This window comes from Phyllostomus hastatus, unplaced genomic scaffold (assembly GCF_019186645.2).
Source record: "Phyllostomus hastatus isolate PE091 unplaced genomic scaffold, TTU_PhHast_1.1 phas_scaffold_21, whole genome shotgun sequence".
Lineage (NCBI taxonomy): Eukaryota > Metazoa > Chordata > Mammalia > Chiroptera > Phyllostomidae > Phyllostomus > Phyllostomus hastatus.
Genome location: NW_025334017.1, coordinates 13,296,629 through 13,320,053, shown reverse-complemented (window position 1 = coordinate 13,320,053; position 23,425 = coordinate 13,296,629). Strand labels below are relative to the sequence as shown.

The 23,425-nt window shown below is 43.7% G+C and overlaps 1 protein-coding gene across 4 annotated transcripts in view; it reads right to left on the bottom strand.

The window, feature by feature from the left end:
• Positions 1 to 336: 336 nt before the first annotated feature.
• SULF1 (sulfatase 1) overlaps positions 337 to 23,425 on the bottom strand; it is a 155,693-nt gene continuing 132,604 nt past the window's right edge. For all 4 annotated transcript variants that reach the window (XM_045861204.1, XM_045861206.1, XM_045861207.1 and 1 more), the window contains 10 exons: positions 21,831 to 22,083; positions 20,498 to 20,594; positions 19,845 to 19,939; positions 19,466 to 19,531; positions 18,355 to 18,527; positions 15,745 to 15,887; positions 15,528 to 15,651; positions 13,691 to 13,724; positions 12,359 to 12,424; positions 337 to 2,608 (listed from right to left, as the gene is read on the bottom strand). In XM_045861204.1, the coding sequence (XP_045717160.1) occupies positions 2,578 to 2,608; positions 12,359 to 12,424; positions 13,691 to 13,724; positions 15,528 to 15,651; positions 15,745 to 15,887; positions 18,355 to 18,527; positions 19,466 to 19,531; positions 19,845 to 19,939; positions 20,498 to 20,594; positions 21,831 to 22,083 (1,082 nt within the window). In that variant the 3' untranslated portion in view covers positions 337 to 2,577. The remainder of the gene's footprint in view (positions 2,609 to 12,358; positions 12,425 to 13,690; positions 13,725 to 15,527; positions 15,652 to 15,744; positions 15,888 to 18,354; positions 18,528 to 19,465; positions 19,532 to 19,844; positions 19,940 to 20,497; positions 20,595 to 21,830; positions 22,084 to 23,425) is intronic.

Sequence of the window (23,425 nt, the reverse complement as noted above, 5' to 3'; positions counted from 1 at the left end):
TATAATCCCTGATATGAGAATGTTCTGTGACAGGGGGTCCCCAGCCTCCAGGCTGCGGACCGGTATTGGTCTGCGGCCTGTTAGGAACCAGGCCGTGAGCAAAGCTCACCTGAGCCCCACCTTATGTCCCTCCCCTGCGCCCCCGCCCCGGTCTACCAGTCTACCGTCCCTGTGCCAAAGAGTTTGGGGACCGCTGTTCTATAACACACTGACTTTGATTCCATCTTACTAATATGGCTAATATTTAATCACATAAATTGAGATCAGGACTCAATTTTACTTCCAAGGCATGGGTGTGTCACAAAAGCCTGGTAAAATTCATTTCTCTGAAACAGGTAAAGTTTAAACATTTTTTATTTCAAGAAATAATGCTTCTAGACTTTCCTGAAGCCAGAATTGTTCTATAAAAGTATCACAGAATATTACACAAGATTAAAAAAACACAGTATGCTTCCTAATAAGTTGAAGCCTTTTTACAAAGCACATCATTCGTGACCATAAATATGTTTCTTCTGCCATTCAGCCGGTGACACACACATCTGATAAGGAGCTAGTTAATTTTAACATATGTACAGAGTCTCTAATAAAGACTTAAAGTTATCAAAGATTCAACTATAACATATTAAATTTTCTTTAAAAGCGTTTACCTTAAACACTTAAAGGAAACATAATTTACCTATGTGTTTGTATTACCTAAAAAAAATCACTGTTAAGCTATTACTGGGAAGTCAATTAGGATACTGATAGCTTTCAATGAGGTAATCCTTTTGCTGGTATTTAAAAAATCTGATACAGAACAAGAATATTTTCAAGAACACAATGGGAAAAGCAGTTTTGAACAATGCCTTTAAAAATCAGAACTTGGTCTTAGAAGAAATCATACAATACCTATGGTTTGTTTAAATTGTGAAACATTCATGACTGTGTTTTATTGGAAAAATATTTTATGTAAATTCAAAGTGAAATATATTTTCTTAACACTTAAGCTTATTAGCTAGGTCAAGGAAACAAAACAAAGGTGGGGAAAAAAAAGTCTTTAGTCCTTTTATCCTGTTATGAAAGTAATAAAAATTTAGCAATCTTAAGCATACAGTGAACACTTTGAGGCTAGGCACAGAGAAAGCAGGCAATCTTTGTTTTGCCTATTTATTTTTACTGCCAGCATCATAGCCATGCCTTTCTGCTAATCAAGTTTAGCAAGTCGAGGGAAAACATGCAATAGTTTGTGGCACAAGTGTATGTTAAACAATATGGGATCATACTGTGTGTCGTCCTCGGGGGTCTATTTTACTTTGTCACACTGAGAACAAGCAGTGAGACTGTGAGAAGCCTGTAAAAAAATAAGACTAATCAAAGAGACATGGCGTTTCGATCTCAAAGTGCAAAATCATTGACCTAGAAAGTGATGGCATCGAAAAATTCCAGTGGTTAAAATGAATCCAAACCACGTGACACAGGCAGTAGAAAGTGTGTTGAAAGATTCACTGAGGATGTCCAGTTTCAGAAACTCAGGAAGGCACAATTCTAGCCATCTTGTTAGGATAGCATTTATAGATGCATGTCCCCACAACTTTCCAAAGATAATACTGTTTTAGTATCCCCTAAACCAACAAAATCCACAAATCACCTTGTCCCTACTCTCGACACACAGTGAATTACAACACCGAGTCTCTGTGCATTTGCTGACACGTGCACTGACTTCTACTTCACGTAGGTACCTAGGGTAGCTTGGAATGTTGGTTGTCATGATTGCCTTTATTAGTTTACTAATAAAAAGTTAAAAACAATACTGTGTTTAGGGTAAGGTAACAATTTCATGTAATCAGTCCCCCTTCTGTGACTTTTCTCCGCCTTGTTCGAATGCTCTCCATACTGCTCTCCATACTGCTGGAGTTGATGGGCTTCTCCAAGGTGGACACTTTGACCACCTGATGAGTGGAATCCATGTCAGAATGCACAGGAAGATACACTGATCTTTGAAACATCTTCTCCTGGACCACCATCCCGGGGAAGTCCTTTCTGGTGCCTGCTGATGGACTGCAGCCTGGGGCTGGGCTTGAACACCAGCTTGGGCATGTCGCTACCACTGAGGTCAGGTTCAAGATGACTCAACTCTTCCTGCTTTGTCCATTTGGCAGTTTCATGATTTCTCCAGTGTTCAGAATTCCAACGACAACTTTTGGAATGTCGTTATTCCATTCAAGTTTACTTTCCGGACTGAATGTTGGTCGGTTCAAATGCAGGGTTCAAAGGTTGGCTGGCAAGGTCAAATGAGGGGCTTCCCCAGCCGTACAGCTCGGGTCTTCATCTGACTCAGTGGGGGCCATCTCTACCGGCCCAGAGAGCTCAGCAGATACAGCCAGGAACCTATCACTTTGAGCAGTTTTAGTCTTATTTGTTTTATTTTGCTCATGGTAACCAGTCAGCAGTGCAAATACTCTATCTATGTCCTCCAAGTAATTAGTCCCGTCAACCAGACTAAGTCTATAGTTCTGTCTGTACTCATAGATGCTTCCATTCACTCGGTATAAACCCTCCGGGCCTTGCCAGCTGCCGTCTGCAGTGGGACTGGGAAGGCTAACCTTCCCACCCATCCCATAACTGTCCTCTGTGAAGAGACATGAAGGTAGATCATTAGCAGGGAAAAGATTTCCTATTTTGGGACTAGCAACTTGCATTGTTTTCACAGAGCAAATCAACTTGAAGTATACCACTAAAAGGCATTTTCCCCTAGTAATTTGTTACCAAGGAGTGGCCTTATGTTACAAAAGTGATTGAACAATAACGGAAACACGGAAAGACAATCAACCAAGTGAAAACTGCTCTGACTAGGCACCGTTAGGGGACTCGTTGTACTCCTGGCTCTGGTCGAGCCAACTCTGTTACCACAGAATTATGTGAGTGAGTCTCTGAGTATGGGTCCCTCATCTGTCAAATGTGGGAATATTGGTGTGATAATACCTTTACTTTTGTGGAGTTACCTGGTGAATGATGGATTTGAAAGTACTTTAATGTAACAGGCAGTGCTTAGTAAGATATCTTTATTTTATATTCCCTAGTACTCAGAATAAAAACAAACTTGAATGCAGTTAAACTCTTCAAATTGATTGCTTGAATCTGTTTCGTTGTTGTTGTTTGCCCTGAGAGTTCTATGTCCTGGCTAGATCCATCTTTCAGTGGTTTGCACACTATGCAAAGCCTGCACCCACTTTCTCTGAGATCTTTCTACAACATTGAGATGAGCACAGACCTGCAGAAAACATCTTTTCTCTAGTTGTGCCAAAGTACGGCTCTAAAGGGGTGGCCTACAGGAATGCAGTGAACAACCCGCAAGCAATATAGATTGGCAGGAAGGATAAGTAGAACTATAAAAAACCGCAAATTTCAGTTTAACTAGAAGACAGGAAATTATAGAAGCTTCAAATCACTTGTAACTAAGAAAAAAAATTCCCAGCAGAGTTGTACGTCACACTTCGGGCACATCCCTGGAAAATGGTGTGGATGAGAGCAGAGGGAAGTGAGGGTGGAGTTAAAACTAATTTGAAATCACCGCTGGAAGGAACATCAGCCTGAGATACAAAACACTGCGGAGACCTGGACGATCACAGAGGTGACCCTGCGAGAGGACCTCAGTGTGCATGGACTGAGGAAGCCGTCCGCGAGGCACTGCCTCTGGGAGGAAAGAATTCAAAGGAAGAGAGCGTACCCTTTGGAAACACAGGGGATAAAGGAAAAAGAAAAGAAGGGAAATTTCAGATCCTGCAAGAAAAACAGAAAAACAAAACATTGGAGGGCACACAATGTTTCCCACTCCCACCCCCAAATAATAATAAAATAAAAATGCAGAAAGTATATATGGCTACACCGACAGAAAAAGCTCTTAAATTAGTAATCTTACAAATATGTCAAATCTGGGGAAATTAATAAAAGAAGGCTAAATCTACAGAAACTATAAAATAAAATAATAAGGAAAAATCCATTTTATGAAAATACCCCTATAAAAGTAAACAATAAAGTGAAAAAAGCCACAACGCAATGCTGCAAAGTAAATGAAATCAAGCATGTGAGGACATGAAAAACATTTTATCTTTTTAAAGTAATTTCATTTTATTTTATTTATGTTTACAGAGAGGGGAAGGGAGCGTGGAAGAGAGGGAGAGAAACACTGACATGTAAGAGACATCAACCAGTTGCCTCCTGCATGTCCCCAACCCGGGACCTGGCCTGCACCCCAGCCACGTGCCCTGGCCAGGAATCCTACCAGCACCCTTTTGGTTTGCAGGACAATGCCCTGTCTACTGAGCCACACCAGTCAGGGCGTGAAAAACACTTTAAATCAGAAATTAAAATATGAGCCAAAGATCTTATATTCAGCCAAGCTCTCTTTCAAGCACCAAGGCTATAGAAAAACAGTTTTAAGATTGTAAGAATGCAGGGAATACGTATATATCAGCTCTTCTCAAATAATCTTCTAGAGGATCAGTTTCATTCAATCAAAATATCACTGGGGAAACTTCAGCAAAAGAATCAGTGGTGAGCATTTAATATATGGGGTGGGCAAAAGTGGGTTTAGAGTTGTTCACATGGAAAACAGTACAATCATAAATAAATAAGAACACAAGAATAAACTCCGTTTCTCATTCTCACAACTATAAACTTCCTTTTGTCCACCCACATATTTATCAGATCGAGGAGTAAAACAAAGGTGGGGGAGATAAAAATATATTTATATGTTTTATATGACAAAGTGGAAATAATGAAACTAGAAATAAGAGGAAAAAATAGAAAAGCTGAAAGAGAAACAGCTCGTTGAGAGTATAGCCAAGGAATAGCTGGGAGTCAAAGAACACCATTCAAAACTAACCAAAAGGATAGGAAAAGATGAAAGAAGAAACAGGGACTAGGGACATTAAATAGGTATAAGTTCAAAAGCAACCAACATCACAAAAATACAAAGCCTACTAAGCTTCAAAGGGAAAGAAAAGGGCAACTGGCTTTATAAAGAAGCTATCTGTGGAAGATACAATGAGAAATACATAGAAACATGATAATAGGAGATACTCAATCCAAGACAGGTCAGACGGACTAAAAATAAATAAGAATGTACTAACAAAATCAGGTACAGGTTTTAATGATGAAGGAAAGCCCTATTTATAATAGTAACCAACAAGATAAAGTATTTATGAATAAGCTTAACCAGATCTGTGCCACACAGACAAGGAAAATACTCTAATAACCTCCTGAAAGACCCAGAAGTATACTTGACCAAGAGGAAAGATAGCTTTTGTTTTTTGATATTAGTATCATAAAGTTATTAAATCTTCTTCACCATTTTTTAAAAAACCATATAGAAAAATGGGCAGAAGACATGACCAGATAATCTAAAAAAAGTAAGTAAAATGGCCTTTAAATTTTCAAAAACATGTTTAATTTTACTTACAAGATCAATGCAAATAAAACCACATTGAAATACCCTTTCTTTCTCATTTGATTAGGGAAAAATTAAAAAGTTTGACAGTTGTTGAAAGCAGATACACACACTGATGATGGGAATGCAAAATGACACAACCCGATGGAGGGGAATGTGGCAATGTTTAATACGACCATGTATGCATTTACCTATTGGCTCTGTTACCCCATGGCTAGGAATTTTCTCTGAAGATATCCTCAACAATATGCAATACATTTGCACAAGACTCTTTAGTGTAGCACCATCCATAATTGCAAAACTACAATAACTGAAATGCCCATCCATAAAAGAAGCTGAATACATCACAGTGCATCCACATAGTGGAATACTATGAAGCAATGAAAACAGAATGGGAAGATCTCTCTGAGGATAGGGGAAGGGAGGGAGAAAGAGAGGGGGAGATATATATCGATGTGAGAGAGAAACAGGATCGGTTGCCTCTCGTACACACCCCAGCCAGGACTGAACCTGCAACGCAGACATGTGCCCTGATGGGAAATTGATTCAGTGACCTTTTGCCTTTTGGGATGACACTCAACCAAGTGAGCCACACTGGTCAGGGCTGAAAGTCATATTTTAAGTGAAAAAGAAACAGAGTGCAAAATACTATATATAGTGTGCTACCTTTTGTGTAAAAAGGTAAGAAAAATAAAATATGCACATCTGGGTATGACTGCACCAAGAAACACAGGAAGGTGAAGCAGACGCGGAGGAGACCGGCTGTCTCCAGTACACGGATAGGAAGAGGATGTGGGAAGCAGTAACATTTTTCTGTGTAGGATTTTTGGAGTTTTGGCTTTTGGAACTATGCTAATGCACTGCATACTGAAAAACAAGATCAAATTAACAATGATGAGAAAAACATTGAACCTAAAATGGAATAGAAACCAATAAACCATGGGTGGGGAGGATGACATGGAATAAGCCCAAATAACTTGGAACACAGACAGAAAGAGTGCAAAAATATATTGATTTATACTTAGCAGGATTATCTCTGCAGTAGCATGTTTTAGTAACTCTGAAATTGCCTTCGGCATACCATAGAACTTAACAAATGAGTTAATCCATTGAGGATAACAGGAACTACACCTCTCACTATTAGAAGAGACCGTTGTAATGTTGACACTAGGAAGACTACAGTGAACCTCACGTTGAATTAGAGTTGGAGGTATTAGTATAAGCATGTTATTTTTAAATATGTCTAGATAGCTGTATTACACCTCTGTATCCATAGGAATGGCTGTTGATACACACGTCTGTCCTGCTTTCTGCCAGTCCTCACAAAACAATGTCCTTTTCTTGGGCCATTCTGCAGTTCTTTACTCAGGAAGAAAAGGTGTGAATATGTTTCTTTAGAAAAGTGAATTTTGGAAATCAATGTAGATGATTTCAAGTCACAGGTAAGTCTTACCCAGTCCCAGGCAGAAAGGTTATGAAAACACTAAGGAAAAAATAAAACACCCACTTGGGTCTCAGGATGAGCCACGTTTCTTTCTGGATGACTTTTTTAAAAAAGATTTTATTTATTTATTTTCAGAGAGGGGAAGGGAAGGAGAAAGAGAGGGAGAGAAACATCAGTTTGTGGTTGCCTCTCAGGTGCCTCAACTAGGGACCTGGTCCACAATCCAGGCATGTGCCCTGACTGGGAATCGAACCAGTAACCCTTTGTGTGCAGGCCAGCACTCAGTCCACTGAGCCACACCAGCCAGGGCTGGATGACATTCTTTACTTGTGAGAACATGACCACATAATCAGTTCATGCTATTGTCTACAGATGGGTAACTTGGAGAGCACAAAAGCGTGGGAACAGTGCTGGAACAGGAGACGCTGGTGTCATAAAAAGCAGAAAGGACAGCGTCTGCAGAGACTGCTGGAATCCTGCCAGCTTTCCAGGCCTGCTCACCTCCTTTTTTCCACACCCGCTGTGTCCTAGCCTCATGGAACAACGTCCAGTTCCTGAAAGTACCAGCCTTGCTTCCTCCTCAGCACTTGCATTTATTTCTAGAATGTGCTTCTCTGCCTCATCACCCTAGTCAGTTTGAGCATCACCTCTCCACGAAGCCCTTCCGTCCTCTGGGTTTCCTCAGCACTGTGGGAGCCCCTCCATTACAGAGCCCCTCTGTAGATGGTTCTGGGTGCCTGTGCTCGGCAGCAGGCTTTGAATTTCACCTGGGCAGGTGCCTACAATCTCAAGGAGCAAGGGACAGGTCCACCGGAAATTCATAAAGCATTATAGTTTCATTGATCTTTGCTAAGTGGAAGGACATTTTAATTAATTTGGCTATTCTCCCAAGTTTTTGTTCTGAGGGCGATAATTTGATTTTCAAAATTGAGATCGTCTGAGCAATGTCTGCACTAATCTATCCATTCTTTTCTGCTAAGTCCTTCCACGTTTTTCTGGGTTCTCTTTGAATGTTTTTCTGAAGGCACAGGGTTTCCAATATTTGGAACTAAATTAAGTGTGTATCACGAGTGACTTTCATGCTGCTTGAAACATTTTATTTTTAAAAATATTTATTTATTTGTTTGCTTGTTTGTTTGTTTGTTTGAGAGAGGGTAAGGAAAAGGAAAGAAACATCAATGTGAGAGACAGCCACCTGTTGGTTGCCTCTCATATGTGTCCTGACAGGGGACAGAGCCCACAACCTAGGTATGTGCCCTGACTGGGAATCGAACCAGTGACCTTTCATTTTGTGGGATGATGCCTATCCAAATGAGCCACGCTAGTCAGGGCAACATGTTTTAGGCTGAAGTGGAATTTTATATGGGTCTTAAATTTTCAACGAAACATCAATCATAGAATAACATAAACTCTGGGCTTGTGTGAATCACTTTCCAGGTTAGCTCACGTAATCCTTATGTATTATTATGCATATTATTATTATGTGTATGTACTATTATCATCTTTTTATAGGTGATAAAATTAAGTCATAAAAAGTTCAAGTAAATTTCCCAAGCGAAACAGTAAAGTGTAGAGACCAAAAGCACGTGCTAGAACCAGACCCCTGCGTCTGACGACCTATGCCACCAGGTATCGGGCACACAATTTTGTGAAGTTTACTTAGTCTCACTGCCTCACTTTTCTCATCTGTAAAATGCTAAGTGGAGAATAAGTACTATAAGAATAGTATTACCTCACAAAGTTGTTGTGATGATTAAATGACTTAGGAGAGTGCCGAAACACAGTAGGTTACACGGCACTGTGAGCACAGGGTCCCCAGGCCGGGAAGCGATATAGCTGGAACCCGTGCCCAATGTGCCCACAAAACTGTTCTCACCACTACTTATGTGACCTAATCCGATCAACTCAAACACTCCCTGTTTTTTCTCCTCCTTCAATACTCTTACATATCTCCCTGTTGATTTCAGGATAAAGACCAAATCCTCTGATACAGCTCCTCACTAGGAGGCAAACTGTCCTGTCTGCCCAGGATGATCCTCGCTTATGTCTGTTGTACCGGCATCCTGATCAACTGTTTAGCATTTGTCCAGAATTTTTGGAATTTTAGGTTAGAAAATAGTTTTTAAATATATTTTATAAATCTACTGACCAATTCACTGGTCAGTAAAGACATATGTCAAATTTACATAACTTTAATATTATAGTGCCCCTTCCAAGATAAAAAAATCCCTGTTTGAAAGAGAAAATATATGCGCCCCGTACATACAACACACTTCATAAAACAGGCTGTTGACCTCTTCAGTTCATCGCTGTCTTCTCCCTTCCCTTGTACCCTCACTGAATTGATCACAATCCTCCAACTGAATCATGCCTTTGCAAAAACTGTCCCTTTCAGGAGGACAGACTTCTAGTCTGTGCCATCAGCATGCAGCTTAAATGGTGCCCCTTTGGAAAGCACCCCTTGATTTCTCAGGTTGGGTTAGGGGCTGTCCTGTGGCTCCTGGCACCGAGTCTTCCTCCGTTAAAGTGCTCTGCATTCTCTGTGGTGATTATAGGCTGGTCTATGGCCTTGAAGGCAGCACCTTGCATAGAGGTGGTAATTTGGATGTTTTCCTTTTTTCTTTAATAAATGGATGAAAAGGATTAGTTTTTTCCTGTCATTCCCCCCTATATATTGAAGTTGTTTAAAGGTAAATTTCAGCCCTGGCTGGCGTAGCTCAGTGGATTGAGCATGGGCTGCGAACCAAAGCATTGCAGGTTCGATTCTCAGTCAGGGCACATGCCTGGGTTGCAGGCCATGGCTCCCAGCAACTGCACATTGATGTTTCTCTCTCTCTCTTTTTCTCCCTCCTTTCCCTCTCTAAAAATAAATAAATAAAATCTTAAAAAACTTTAATAAAAAAGAAAAGATGATGTTTGAAATATAGTTATGAAGATGGTTAAGATTGAAAAAAAAGGTAAATTTCATTCTTCCATCTGGGGCAGATCTTCAAGTTCTAAAAATGCAACGCTTTAGTTTCCTCTTCTGTGGCACAAGAAATAAAGCATATGGATTTGAATCCCTATTGCAGAAGTAAGGCCAAGTTATGAACATTCTTTTAGAGCTCAGATATGGAGCTTAGATCAACTCTGGTCCTGACCAGGGTGGCCACGTGGTGTGAAGAAACACTTACCCCACCAGTTGGTGTGGCTTGTGTAGCAGAGCTCTGGCTGCGTTCCTGTGCCTACTTGTCCCTTCACATCATGCTTCTCTGCAGGGTGCACAACACAGAACTGCACACAGTGACCCTGGCTCTTTGATCCACATCTGAACAACTTGTACCCTAAGACCCCCCATCACCTTGGGAGGCTGATCTCACTTCCTGTCCCTATAACACCAAACCCTGACCCTGACCCATCTCTTGGGTCTAGCAGTGCTAGCAAGGCAGCTTGAAATAACTGGAGTCCTGAGATGTGAACGAGAAGAGAAGCACATGAAGCTTCACTAGGGTGAACAGGAGAGGGCAGTGATCTGAGAGGTTCCGGCCATTCAGTGGATTTGTGTGTGGAAACCTGGTTACCAACGAGTGATGATGGAGATGGTGGTGGTGCTGATGAATAATATCTCTTTTTGTGTTTCTCATGAAATTTGGTACCATGCTTTGAAACTATAACATCACTTATCCCCTTTCACATACTGTCTCCTTCATTTAAATGTTGCGCACCCCAGCACACCTTACTAATAATGCCCATTGTTGTTAGGATTTGATACATGCCAGACTCTGGTCTCGGCTTCCTACAAGCAAGGCCGGGGTTTGAGCCCAGGCTGTCTCCAGCGTCTGTACTCTAACCACAGGACTGTACAGCTCCTAACACACAGCTGCGTCACCTCCACTCGTCTGCCAGGCACGCATGGACTGTGGCTGCAGGGGAGATTAATCAAAGAAGCAAAAGCAAGTGGACGGGAGCACAGCTGCTGAGGGTGGAGCAGGATGGGGTCCGCTGGCCTGCAGGGTCTGGCACAGAAGGATCAAGAAGCAGCCCTGTGGTGTTAGGCTGCCAAGGCCTGACTATCTACTCGGAAGTCCAGCTGTACACACACTGGCTGCCAGGAGCTCTCGTTGGACAGCAGAGGGCAGCAGCATCTGTCATAGGCAATGGGAGAAACCGACATCCCAGCAACCTGTAGATCCTACACTATTTTGCAACAGAGATTGTTGCTTTCAACTCAAGCCAGAGATGATTTTCTGAGTCATGGGGGCCACTTTCCAGGCTGTGTCCTTACTCCGAGCTTGTCCTAACCACAGGATGCCCAGTGTCAGGGACAGCGAATAGGCTGCGCTGGCCTCACACACACCACAGCACAAAATACACAAAAAATCACAATGATGAGTGGGAAACAGACCTGCTTTTTGAAGACCTTTTAAATAAATCTGAGGATTAATTTTTCAAAATCCACACAACTGAAGGCAGTTTGAAAACTCTTTAGTCCATCTTATAAGAGATACATTTTCTAAAGTACACTTGAATTTTCAAATTTCATATTCTTCAGATTTGCATGCCATCATTTTTCTCAAAGGCATTTGTAAATGAAGTTTCACAATTAAAAGTGCATCTTAATTAGTTTTCTAGAAAAATCAGAATCGTTAAGAACCAAGGCATCTGAAGCCCCGCACAGCGTCATCCCTGCAGGGCTGCGTGCTGGGAACCCCTGCCTGGACACGGCCGTTTTCCCGGCAGCTCCATGCACACAACGGCCGGTTTTGCACTGGCTCCATTGGACTCCCAACAGGACACAGCAAGCGGGGAAAGTCACATCAAACACTGCATTTGGGTGTCCGGTGAGTCCCCAGGTGTGACAGGTAAATGCTCTCAGTAATCCTGTCCCATGATTTCCTGCCTGCAGCATGGATTATGATGGAGAGATAGTTTGCCTCACCAATGATGGAATGGTAGATGATGAAAATGCCAGTCATTGTGAGTTACAGAGCATCTTTAGGTCTGTCCTTTGGTAAGAAATTTAGGAGGAAAATAAAGCAACAGGTATTCGCCCTGAACAAACAGTTTCCCACGTGAGCAGAGAAGGGGCGCCATCAACAACTCAGGTTATCAAAGCTGCACCAGGCGACCTCAGAAATGACTGTCTGGCCCTGTGCAGAGGTGGCAGCAGAGATCAAGGAAGGAGAGAGTCCCAGAGGCTTGCATTTAATTTCGACTGGAGAGCAATAACTAAGCATTTTTCACCTCAAAGGTGTCCAGGGATGACTTGAGGGAGAAAAATGCTGACTAGGCTCTGACCAGACTGTCCTAAATAACCCCTTCACCTCCCTCAGGACACATGTAGAAAAGGCCACCCTGAAAATCCCTTAGCTGTAGAGTCTGGGTCCATAATAAAATAACTGTAGAGTCAGTATTTAGTGTTAGGTCCATTTAAAATGTCACTCATTGGAAGCATCTGAAGTGCCCCCCAGGAAACAGCGCTGGTGCACAGTGGGGGGTGGTATTACCTCGTCAGCCCGTATCCTGGGTGAGACCAGCTTAAGAGTGGGTTCTTCTGCTCTGGCCCTCGTGGGCTACGGTGACACAGGGTCGGGGTGGGGGCAGAGCGAGGAGAGGAAAGGAGACAAGAGAGAACAGAAAAAGAAAAGACATAAAAATGTTATCAAGGAACCTCAAAAGTCCAGCTTTCCTCATTTCATTTGTTATTATCATCCCACCACCTTTCCTACTGTTTCACTCCAGGTCTCACCGTGGACTGGTCTTCTAATAGCAGGGATCTGAGACCACAGCTTAGGAGGCTGGGCAGGGGCTGTGGGTGGCCAGGTGGCCCTGAAACACCAGTATTTTTTTTTTGTTTCTGAGACAATATCGATATGGATGGCACCAGTTAAGTCCACGTGCCTTTGATGGGAAGTTTTTCTTCCAGGCGGATTCATTAACGATATGCTGACATATCGCACCTCAGTTTCCCCATAACAGAGGTGGTAACTCTTGCCCCACATGGCGTATTTCTGACAAACGTGCCCAAGGTCTATGCTTGGAGTGGAACATGGGCAAGAAAAAGCTGGGTGACCAAGTGACGTGGCGACCAGGCCTCTGGGTGCCCCTCCAGAGCACGAAGAGGTAAGAAGGATGGGAGTGGGGGTTGGAGGGAGATAAGGTGACTGGGCTGAGGCCTCTTCATGAAATTTTGTGGCTCAGGCAGCATCGTCTCCACGTGAGGCTGAGACCTTTCTGCATGTGCTACTCCTGGCACCCTGTCCCCGACCCCAGCACCTTCTCTCCGATCACTAACACTGCCTTGAGAGCTGTCCAAATTGTACCAACCGCTGCTTTTCACCAGCAAAGTTAATTAAAAACTGTTAACCAAGAACTTCTCCTATTTCCTCCAACTTCAGCTTAAGAATGCTCTTAAAATTCCTTTTACTCTTTTTTTTGTTTTTGACATTAGATTTCATAAAATTTCTAACCAGTTTCCGTGAAGCCTCTGCAGCAAATCAACATGTAAGCACCACGAGGGACGCAATTCTCCCACCCTCTCCCCTGGGCTCCCGCAGGTCATTTTGTTTCCCCCCTTCACTCACTCCACACTTAAAAGCATCGTTCAACAGAGGGGTGAGTAAATGCTCTGAGACATCTTGTTGTGACAGTGAGCTGATTTAAAAACAAAAGGACACATCTGCAATCAACGACATGAGGTGGTGGTGCGTGCTGTCGGGACGCGCATGCACCTGGCTATACTCTATGCAGTGTGGTCAGAAACAGAAATTAGTGGGAATGGCTGGAGCATGCAATTAATGGGAAAGAAGCTGCCAGGGAGAATAAAAAAGTGTGGATACCTGTGCAGGTCATAGCTTCCTCCATCTTTATTTCCTGATATAGGAAAAGACAAGAGTAATTTATGTTAGCATTAGGACTCATAAAATCATTCACTACGTAGTGTTCCACGCACATCTAAAATCCTAGAAAGAAACATATTGTGTCAAATACAGACAGTGCTGAAGTCCAACAGAGCTTTTCTATTTGACAGGTTCAAAATGAGGATCGAGAGCTACAAATACAAACGCTAAAGATAAAACACACAGAGTTTTCATACGAAAGATGAGTGGGACTGAGAAAGGAGAAGAGGCCGTGTAGAAGCAGTCAGACAGTGCTTCCGGAAGTCTGTTTGAGTCTCAGTAGAAATTACACTTTGGTTATTTTTAGACAAAACACTTGGGAAAAAAGGCCAATAATCATCTCTGTCAGGAACCGTCTAGAAAGCGGGGAGGACCACGTGAAGGCCCACAGCAGTCCGTGGGCCCACTGGGTGAGTCACTCCGCCGTGAAATCGCTCGGTCAGGTTTCACAGAGGAGAGTGGTTATGTCATCACCAGTAAGAGTGCTGTGTTCTTTGGGGGAGAAGTGTCTTGGTGTAGTATTTCCAGTGCCTCTAAGAGTTGGTTTAGTTTCCAGGCCTTTGTGGGCTTTTTCTTCTCCTTATTTTTTTGCAAGAATTGAGGAAAAGGTCAACAGATAAGCAGATATCTGAAAAGATTTGAGTGGAGTGGGGTCAGTGACCAGTGACCCGACCTAGTCTGCAAGCCAGGACCGGACCCTTCTGACTGGCAGCTCATTTCCCTAGGGCGTGAACTGAGAAGCGCTGACGGACAGCTGAGATGGGGCCCCTCTCACAGGACTTACGATTTCTTATGGGACTCTCACAGCTTGAGGTCCTTCAGGATCCTATGATGGTGGAAATGACAGGTGGTGATGTTGGCCCTTTTAGGGCTCCCCCTGACGCTTTCAAGTCACATGACTCAGGGAGCTGCTGACCTCTGTCTCTGAGCGGGGCCCACAGAGGTGCAGGCTGCGAAGGGCACAGAGGACTCAGCTGCACAGCAGAGGTTCCCACAAACAGGCAGCATGGCCTGTGTGCCCAGCTCGGCACCCTGTTGGTCGTACGCTACGCTGATGCCACGGCCCTGGCCAGCTTCAGCTCTTTCCCCTTCCTTCTATGGATAGCTGGTATTACCTTTACTGTACAAATTATGAGAAAATTATGAGTATTCTCCTCAATTGCGGGACAGACAATGCATCCCCATGAGCCAGAGGAGAAATAAGTTAGTTTAAGTCTGCGGACCAAGGCGGGGACATCTGCTTGATTCCACAGAGGCCCTTTTGTGCTGTTAGATCCCAAGTCAATGAATGGCTCAGATATCTCTAGTTTCAGGTGGAAAATGTGGCCAAAGAAATCAAGTCACTGTGTCACAGGCAGAGGTGCAACGGGGGAGCCCCAAGCTGTCATAAGCAAAAATAGGGTACTCTTAAAAAAATAGGATATCCTGGTTTACCTAAAGTATATCGACGATTGCTGACAGCAATAACAAAGAAATCCCCAGTGCTCTAATCTCATCTTCCAATGGATGCGTCAGTATGAAACTGGGGTTTACTCACAGAAGTCCTGTAGGGGAGATTGGAACAAAAGGCTCACCAAATCTTTTGGTGTGTTTAACTTTTCATGAATGCACCCAGAACTAAATTTAGAGAAGAAATCGTGTTTGGAATCTCCTGGAAAGCTTCCCCTGTGAGCATCCTAAACCGTTTGTGTCTGTGCACGTAAACATCGAGAAGGCAGGAAACTCGACAACACCAAGAATTTTCCAGGTAACACAGAAATAAAATTACTTTCCTTACCCACTTCTAGGCCCTTAGGTCTTGGGTTGCACTGCTTATACCCTTGACAGCTTCTGAGTTCCATCAGCTGTACGTGTAACTGGTTCAAAATGCCCCGTTCGACCGTGTGCACTGTATTCGTGAGCTGTGGACGAAAAGCCGGGAGAGAATGTTGAAGCCCATGTTCCTGTTATTCTACTTTCAATAACCTTCATAGAATGAAAACATAGTGACTCACCTGATAAGGATCTGTATTCATATCAAAATACTCCAAAAAGCCCGTGGCAAACTCACAGAAAAGAAAATTATGTGTCTCGTTAACTGTACGCAAACACCAGTAGGTGTTATTGTTTGAACTCGTGCAGGCACAGAAAGACCCCACTGTTGGTAAAAAAAAAAAGAGAACAAGACAGAAAGAATGAGAAATGGAGGTGGGCTAGCTATTCCCACATTGCCTTATTTTTACGCTTCAAGATTTACATTTTCTTTCTTGACAGTACTCACTCTGTGGGTAGATGTTAAAAATAGCTATATTTCCTCCCTCTCTATACAGATGTGCTGTGAGAAATCAGTTGATTTGATCTTGGACTAGGTGGTTTGCTTATTTGTTTATTTGCTTGTTCCTTCACCTAATATTTACTGAGCATCTCCTGTGTGCGGGGGGTACAGCATCTCCCAGACATGGTCTGGTCTCATATCTTGAGAAAATTACATGTAGGAGTGGATACAAATGTTAAGCAAAAACAAAAGCAAAATACTAAAAACATCCCTACAAACTGTACAGTTACAAATGTGGTTAAGTTCTATGGAGAAAAAATAGGCTGACAGAGTGTATAAAAGGGTCTTAACATCATCTGAGGCACAGGGAAGGTCTCTGTGAGCAGTAATGTTACAGTTGACTCTGAGGGTGAGTATGGTCTGTGCTAGGCGGAGGGATTCAGGTGGGTGTAGGGTCACAGCCTTTCAGGGGGAGGAACGGTGTGTGCAAAGGCCCTGAGCTTAGGATGCTTGTGGCAGAGAGCAGTTGAGTGGCTGATGTAGGTGGGCCTGGAAGGAAATGGGCCAGAGTAGCCATGGACATATCAAGGATTTTGTTAGACATGTTAAGGGTTTTGCTCTTTAGCCTAAGGAAAGCAGGATGTCATTAAACAATAACTCTAAATCCTCTGAGCAGAACAGATTGGCAATAGCAAGAGAGGAGTCTGGGGGACACATAGGAGGCTCTGCAGAGGCTGAAGTCAGAAATGGTGGTGTCTTGGGCAGGATGGTCTCCGCTCAGATGGGGAGATGCTGACAGAGTCGGAGGCACCTCCCACACAAGTTATGAGCAAACTATAACTTCATGTTTCCCAAACACTTCATCTTCAAAGAGGCTTGCCAGTGCTGAGACAACAGATTTTGTTCCTTCCCCAGGACCCCTGCTCTTGCTATTCCATCTGCCTGGGGCACTGACCCTTCCATCCACAACCCCCTTTCACATGAGCTGCTTCTCTGGACCCTTTAGGTTTCAGCTTAAGTTCACCTCTTCAGGAAGGCCCATCGTCTCCACCCTCTTGAAGATCACTGTTTCCTTATAGCATCAGTACACCTTGTCATTATTTTATTTCACTTTTCTTTTTATGACACCTCCCCTCCCACTGGAATGTAAGAGTCATGAGGGCAGAGAAGAGGTACATCTTGTTCATTGTTGTGTCTATAGGGCTCAGCCCAAGGCCTGGCTGAGAATAGAGCCCTGGCCATTGGAATGACCCCCAGAGATCCCTATATTCTGCTTCAGGAATGCACGTTCAAAGTTACATGCTATGCCTTCAAGAGTTTCCTCAGCCTTCATGTGACTGTAGACGTAAATGCAACATGGACACTAAAATAAGAAGCATTGCTGTGGAAAAATAAAGGAAAAATCCTCACGTTAGGCCCTAGATCCCTCTAAGAATAGCCTGGGATTCCTGAATGTCTCTGAATTCCAGTTTGAGAAACACTAACCGGAGTGGAGTTTCAGCTACTCCACGGTATGGTAATCTTTCCATCAGGTAAAATGCTATAGAATTTAGGGTGTTATTTGTCTGTGCCCTGGACCACTACAGCACCTATAAGCATTAATTTCAAAAGTGCACTACTGTGATTATTCTGTTTCCTTAGCAATTTCACGTAAAACCAGACATTTTGTGGAGTCCCTAATGGTACTCTGCAAGCACAGTGCTGGGTGCTGAAGAGGCTGAGACTCAGTAGGAAATGGTTCCTGCGTTTAAGGAACTTTTACTTCCTCTTATTATACTTAGATCAGATGTCTCAAACTCACTTTCACCGGGGGCCACATCAGCCTCAAGGTTGCCTTCAAAGGGCCGAATGTAATTTCACCTCCTTAATAGTTAAGGAGCAGTAACATTTATACGGTCCTAAAGTTATTTCAGCTCTTTGAAGGCAACTGTGAGGTGGATGTGGCTCCTGGTGAAAATGAGTTTGATACCCCTGACTTAACAGTATACACTTGAAATAGAGCACAGGCGACATATATCTGGGGCAAATTTGTTCACCCATTATTTAGTTGTTTAGTTGTAGAGCAGTTTTCCTGGGCAGGAACTCTGTGAGGGGCTGGGTAGTATGTAAAATATCAGGAGAAAAACTCAGGGACAGCTTTGTATTTCCAAACAAAATAAAAAAAACTCTAACAAAAAAAGTCATTTTTGGCAAAATGATTCTAGTTGCCAGTATAGGAAACAACAGGATGCTCTTGTCTTAGATGATTCTAGAGTCCTGGCTGCATGTGACTGAATTCCTCGTCCGAGTAATTGTGACACGAGTCGCTGTGTCTCTGCACCGTGGCATTTAGGAAACGGAGGGGACTCACGGCTCCAGAACGGGGCGGTCTGCCAGTGGTTGTTGTCGTGCGTGAAGCAGGTCAGGCCCGGGAGGCTGCACTCCTCCCCCTTCCTCTGGCGTTTCTTCTCCTTCCTCTCTTTCTTCCTCCTGCGGTTCTCCTTGAAAAGCTGCAGTTTGCTGTCCACTTCTTGAGCGGCCTCCCTATGTCCATAGAAGGGATTTTTTTAATGACCAGAAAGCACCTTCTTGGTTAAAAATAGGAGTATTGTTATGAACTTTGCACAAATATTCACACACACGATAATAGATATACAATAATAGATGACCTTTAGTTTCCACAGAGGCCCTCAAATATCATCTACCGATAGTGGGGGACAAACTCATTGCTCTTTCAGAATTCTACTGAGCCTTAACAGCATCAGCGTTTCATTCCTTATTTACAGGTAAACATTGATGCCAATAAATGTCAATGTGAATCAGCAGGTTCTGCTAGCTACCTCTCTGGATAAATGGCTTAACTGCTTGGTGGCTCAGCACCTGTCAGCCAGGACCTCAACAGCTGAATTCTCGATGGCTTCCATTTCAAGGTTTCTAAAAGTCTTTGACAAATTTGGCAATATAGGCTTGGGAAGAATTGTCTTTTTTAAAAAAATTATTTTGTTTTTACCAGAAGGGCTCACATTTTGTTGAGACTCAAATAGTAAATCCCTTTTCCTTGCAAAACTTACTATTATTTAAAAACCATGCATATCCTCCAACTTTCAGAATTCACTACAATGCCTGGCTGCTCTATAGAACACACGGACCTCGTCTGGAGAGGCTGTCTCCCAGTCACTGTGCACAGAGAGTCAAGCTGTGTGTAGAGTAAAACCCAGTGACCGTGCATCCACCAGTGAGAACGCACACAGAATTAGAGGGCTGCTCACGGCTCCCCCAGAGGAGCCCTTGGTGTTGCCATGCTCCCTGGGCAAGGTGTGGGCTTGCTTTCAAGTCCTGGGGCTCTGTGCCTTTCCCAGTGGAACCCACTTTTTTCCAAGCAGGCTCCCTGGCCACACAAGAGTCCCTGAAGCCTTTCAGAATTGCCTAGCACCCAGTCCTTTGCTCCCAGCAAATGTGGGAAACAGAGTTGTAATACTCACTTGAATGGGTGGAGATGGCTCTTTAATTTCTCTTGTTTTTTTACACCTTTCTCTTTATTGTAATAGCTGCAAGAAGAAGATGAGAAAGTGAGTCTTCATAATCATGCATTTGTTACAGAGTTTATTTTATAAAAATACAACAGTTACTTTGTTGTAACTATCTGAGCTTAATGGGACTTACTTACAGTTTTTATTTCTTCCCTATTTATGTAGGTTTATGACACTTTGACCTAAATAATGTAGGTCATTACAAATATATGATAATAAATTCATTGTATTAATCTTTCTATTGGTAAAAGAGAGAAACAGGCCCGGTGCTAATCACTGTAGCCCGTGCAGAAACGGAGTGCGGCTGGGAGGCCGCTGCTTCCACGCTCACCTCTGTTTGCTGCAGACGCACTCCTCGGGCTTCCGCCTCTTCAGGTGCCCTCTCACTTCTCTTAAATTCTTAATTTTATCTTGCAAAGCTTCAATCTGGAAAACATGCACCTCAACAATAACATTTCTAAGGATTTTCTGTGCTAAGTACCTTTCTTTTCACCTTATTTTCTGTTTTCCATAATTACAGCCGTTCATCTGAGACGATAATTAATGTGGAAACAAACTGAGCATAGAATATACCTCCTTCTGTATTCCAACTGATGCCTCATCCTGAACATTGACAGGTGTCTCTTCCATAACCGAATTAATTTCTCACAGCGACTTCAGAAGCTCCCGGAGCACCACCCCCCTCCCGTCTCTGTGACATCCAAGCCCCCCTGCTCTTCAGGATCTAGGCAAGTGAGGCGCTTCTGCATCTAACATCCACCCCAACCTACGCCATCTCTCTGGGACCCCGTTCTTCTCTCACTTTCTATTTTGTTTTCAGTCAGGACTATCGCTGTATCACTGGAGAATGAGAAATACCTTACTGTTCTATTTTTCACATAATTATAAAACGGCGAGAGGTACACACAACATGTACCACCAGTAGGACTGGCAAGCCAGGCTTGCATTGGGAATATTCCTTCTGGGCACACGGCCATGGCTCACCTCTTTGTCAATGTATGCCTTGTGGTCCTTCCACGCTCTGGCTGACTGATACAGTTCTCTTTCACAATGGATTGTATCATTTGGAAGAATAAAGCACCTGTAAAAACAAGTAAGAAGCATTAGAAATAGGTCTATATTCTAATATTCACAACAATATTAGAAATGGCAAAGGGAACTTCATTGTCCTCTAAATGCTCGATTTGGATACAAGCTATAGTTTGGAGCTGAGCCATAGGCCAGTGTACGTGGGAATGTCTCCTGGCTGCCGGTGGGCAAAGGATGCTGTCAGAGAGCGGTCACCAGATCACCCTTCAGGGCAGCTCTCAATGTTCACATCCCCATGAAAAGATAAAACCCCAAAATGCCAGCTTTGAAAGCCCCATCAAATATCGTAGGGAAAAAAAATGAGGTTTTCACAGTTATAATGGAAATGACTTGTTTGACAAAATCCAGTTAGAATTGTGGGTCGCTCATCCCACTTATTTCTTTATAAAAGCCTGCCTGAAGTACCCCGTTACGTCTGAAGCGAAGAGGCAGCCCAGCAATAAAAAGCTGGTGGGACGTGAGGGTGATCGGTATGTGAGAGAAACAAATCCTGGTCCAAATCTCTGAACAGTGACAGGCACCTGGAGACCAGTCCCAGGGATAAATGTCTGGTATGGCTCATGGTACCCTGCCTGCCCAAAGTGATGAAATGAAAGACAAAACAAAGATTTTGCTAATACAGCCAGAAAGAAATTACTTCTGTCAAGAGAGTCCATTGATTTTAGCCCATTAAAGCTGAGGGGAACCATCGCCCTCCCGTCTCCATGACTTCCGAGGCCCCCCTGCTCTTTGGGATCTGGACAGGTAAGGTACTTCTGCATCTAACGTCCATTCCCAACCTACGGTGTCTCTCTGGGACCTTGTCCAGGGCCCATGGTTCTCCCTTGGTCTCTGTGTAATTTCCGAGGCCGTGACTGCAACTGCTCTGAGCCATAGTAACCATGCACCATGAAGAACCCCTGACCAGTGCAGCCAGTGGTTTCCCTCTGCTTTCTGGATGCCCACGAAGGTGACTGATTAATGGCAGAGCTCCATGCCTGCTAAGGAAGATGTGACAGAACCACTCTGCCTAAATCCTCAGCTGATCAGCCTTAATGTGAAATTGTACCCAAAGCACACACCCAAATCTATGAGTGTTTGGGCTCCTTACTGCTCCTTTAACTCCCACTGTTATGTGGGCCAGCCCTCGGACATATCGCCGAGTGACATTTTGTATGGGGACCAAGTAGTGGTGCTACGTGGGGATGACTTTGAACTCAACACTTGTGAACACATAAAGCGTCCCTACTTGTGGGTCACTCGGACGGTGGTGGGAAGGCCCACAGCATTGCCACTGTTGGCCAACGTGGCATCCCCATGGCCACCGCTGGCGGCTTGGCGACCTCCCGGCCCCTGGTGGCCTTCGTCATGACGCTTGGCAATGTTTCTTGGCTGCAACACTTGCAATTCTTCCTCTTCCAGGTTTATGTCATATACTTCGCCTTCAAATTCAACTGACAAGGAACGTGTCTGCCGAGTGTGGACAAACCTGGGCTTGTACTCTGGAAATAAGGGGAGATATGTTAATACGGTGTCCAGATGTACTTGAGGAGAGAAGAAAATGATCACCTGGCCCGATGAGCACTTTGGAAAGGGGCACACAGGCCACAGAGGGGGGTCAGAATGGCATGAGCAGCTCACGGGAATTCCCTCTGGGAGGGGTGGAATCTAGTCCGGGCTTTGCCACTTCCAGGTGGTGTGACAGCCTCAGGCCTCCCTCCCTCCAGTGATGGGGCGGACCTGGATGATCACCAAGATCCTTTCCACTGATGGGAGGCTGTGAACTTCCACAGCGAATTTCCAACAAGGCAGTTTGAATAAAATTACAGCCCTCATTATGATTATTAATAATGGTGACCATCGCTTTTGACCTTTGCTATTCATCTCACACTTATCTTTAATCTATAATCTTGAAAAACAGGTATTATTATGATAAATCTTTAAAACATCAGATTATCCAAACAGGCTAAAGATTTTGGTGTTATTCTTGTTTTATGGACGAGAAGACTGAGGTGCTTTGAACGTTACCCACATTTTGCAAGGTTAAAGAGCTGGGTTCAGATTTTAAGTAATTCAGAGTCTAAAACCTAAAGAGCCTTCTTACTACTTTGGGATGCTTTTTCAAAAAGGCAAATGCTCTAGACACCTGCTATCTCACGAATAATAGAGGATCACTCTAAGAAATACTAAATTTGGCGAATGCTTCCATCCACCAACTGACTCTTAACACCTGGCAGATGGAGGGTCATTCCAGGGGGAGGCCAGCTTGTCTTCTGGTCACTACAGGCCACTGTCAAGGCTCACAGTGTGCTGGGTCAGAGCTTAACATGCAGACACGGGTCCCTGCTGATCAGATGCACGTGGGCTCTGTGGGGCATGCTCACGGGCCTTCCCTCCTAGAACAGGATGAAGGAGAGCCTATTGGCTGTGGTATGGGAACTGTATTTTTCTCTCTGCAGAGTCCTGCTCTGAGGGCAGTTTCCAGCTGAGGACACGTCTCCTGCTCTCAAATGTATGGCTCCACGCAGCTTGGAAAAGTACCCCAGACTTCCTTAGTTTGTGCTCCGTATTGCAAAATCACTGTGCGTTGTGGACAGCCCTCGGGAGTGACATCCAGGTTTCTGAGGGAGAGGAGGCTGCCCCCATCTCTCAGCTGACCATGGTCATCAGTTTCTGTTAAGGGGTTGTGTCAGGAGTCCTTGTCCCTTGTGGGTTTTCCATTTGATATCTTCATGTGAAATATAAAACCTGGTGTTTTCTCTGAGGGAGCAGAGAAAACCTCCCCCATTAACATTTCTTAGATTTTTGCATTATGAACTCCTTTGAGAACTGGTTGGAGGTTAT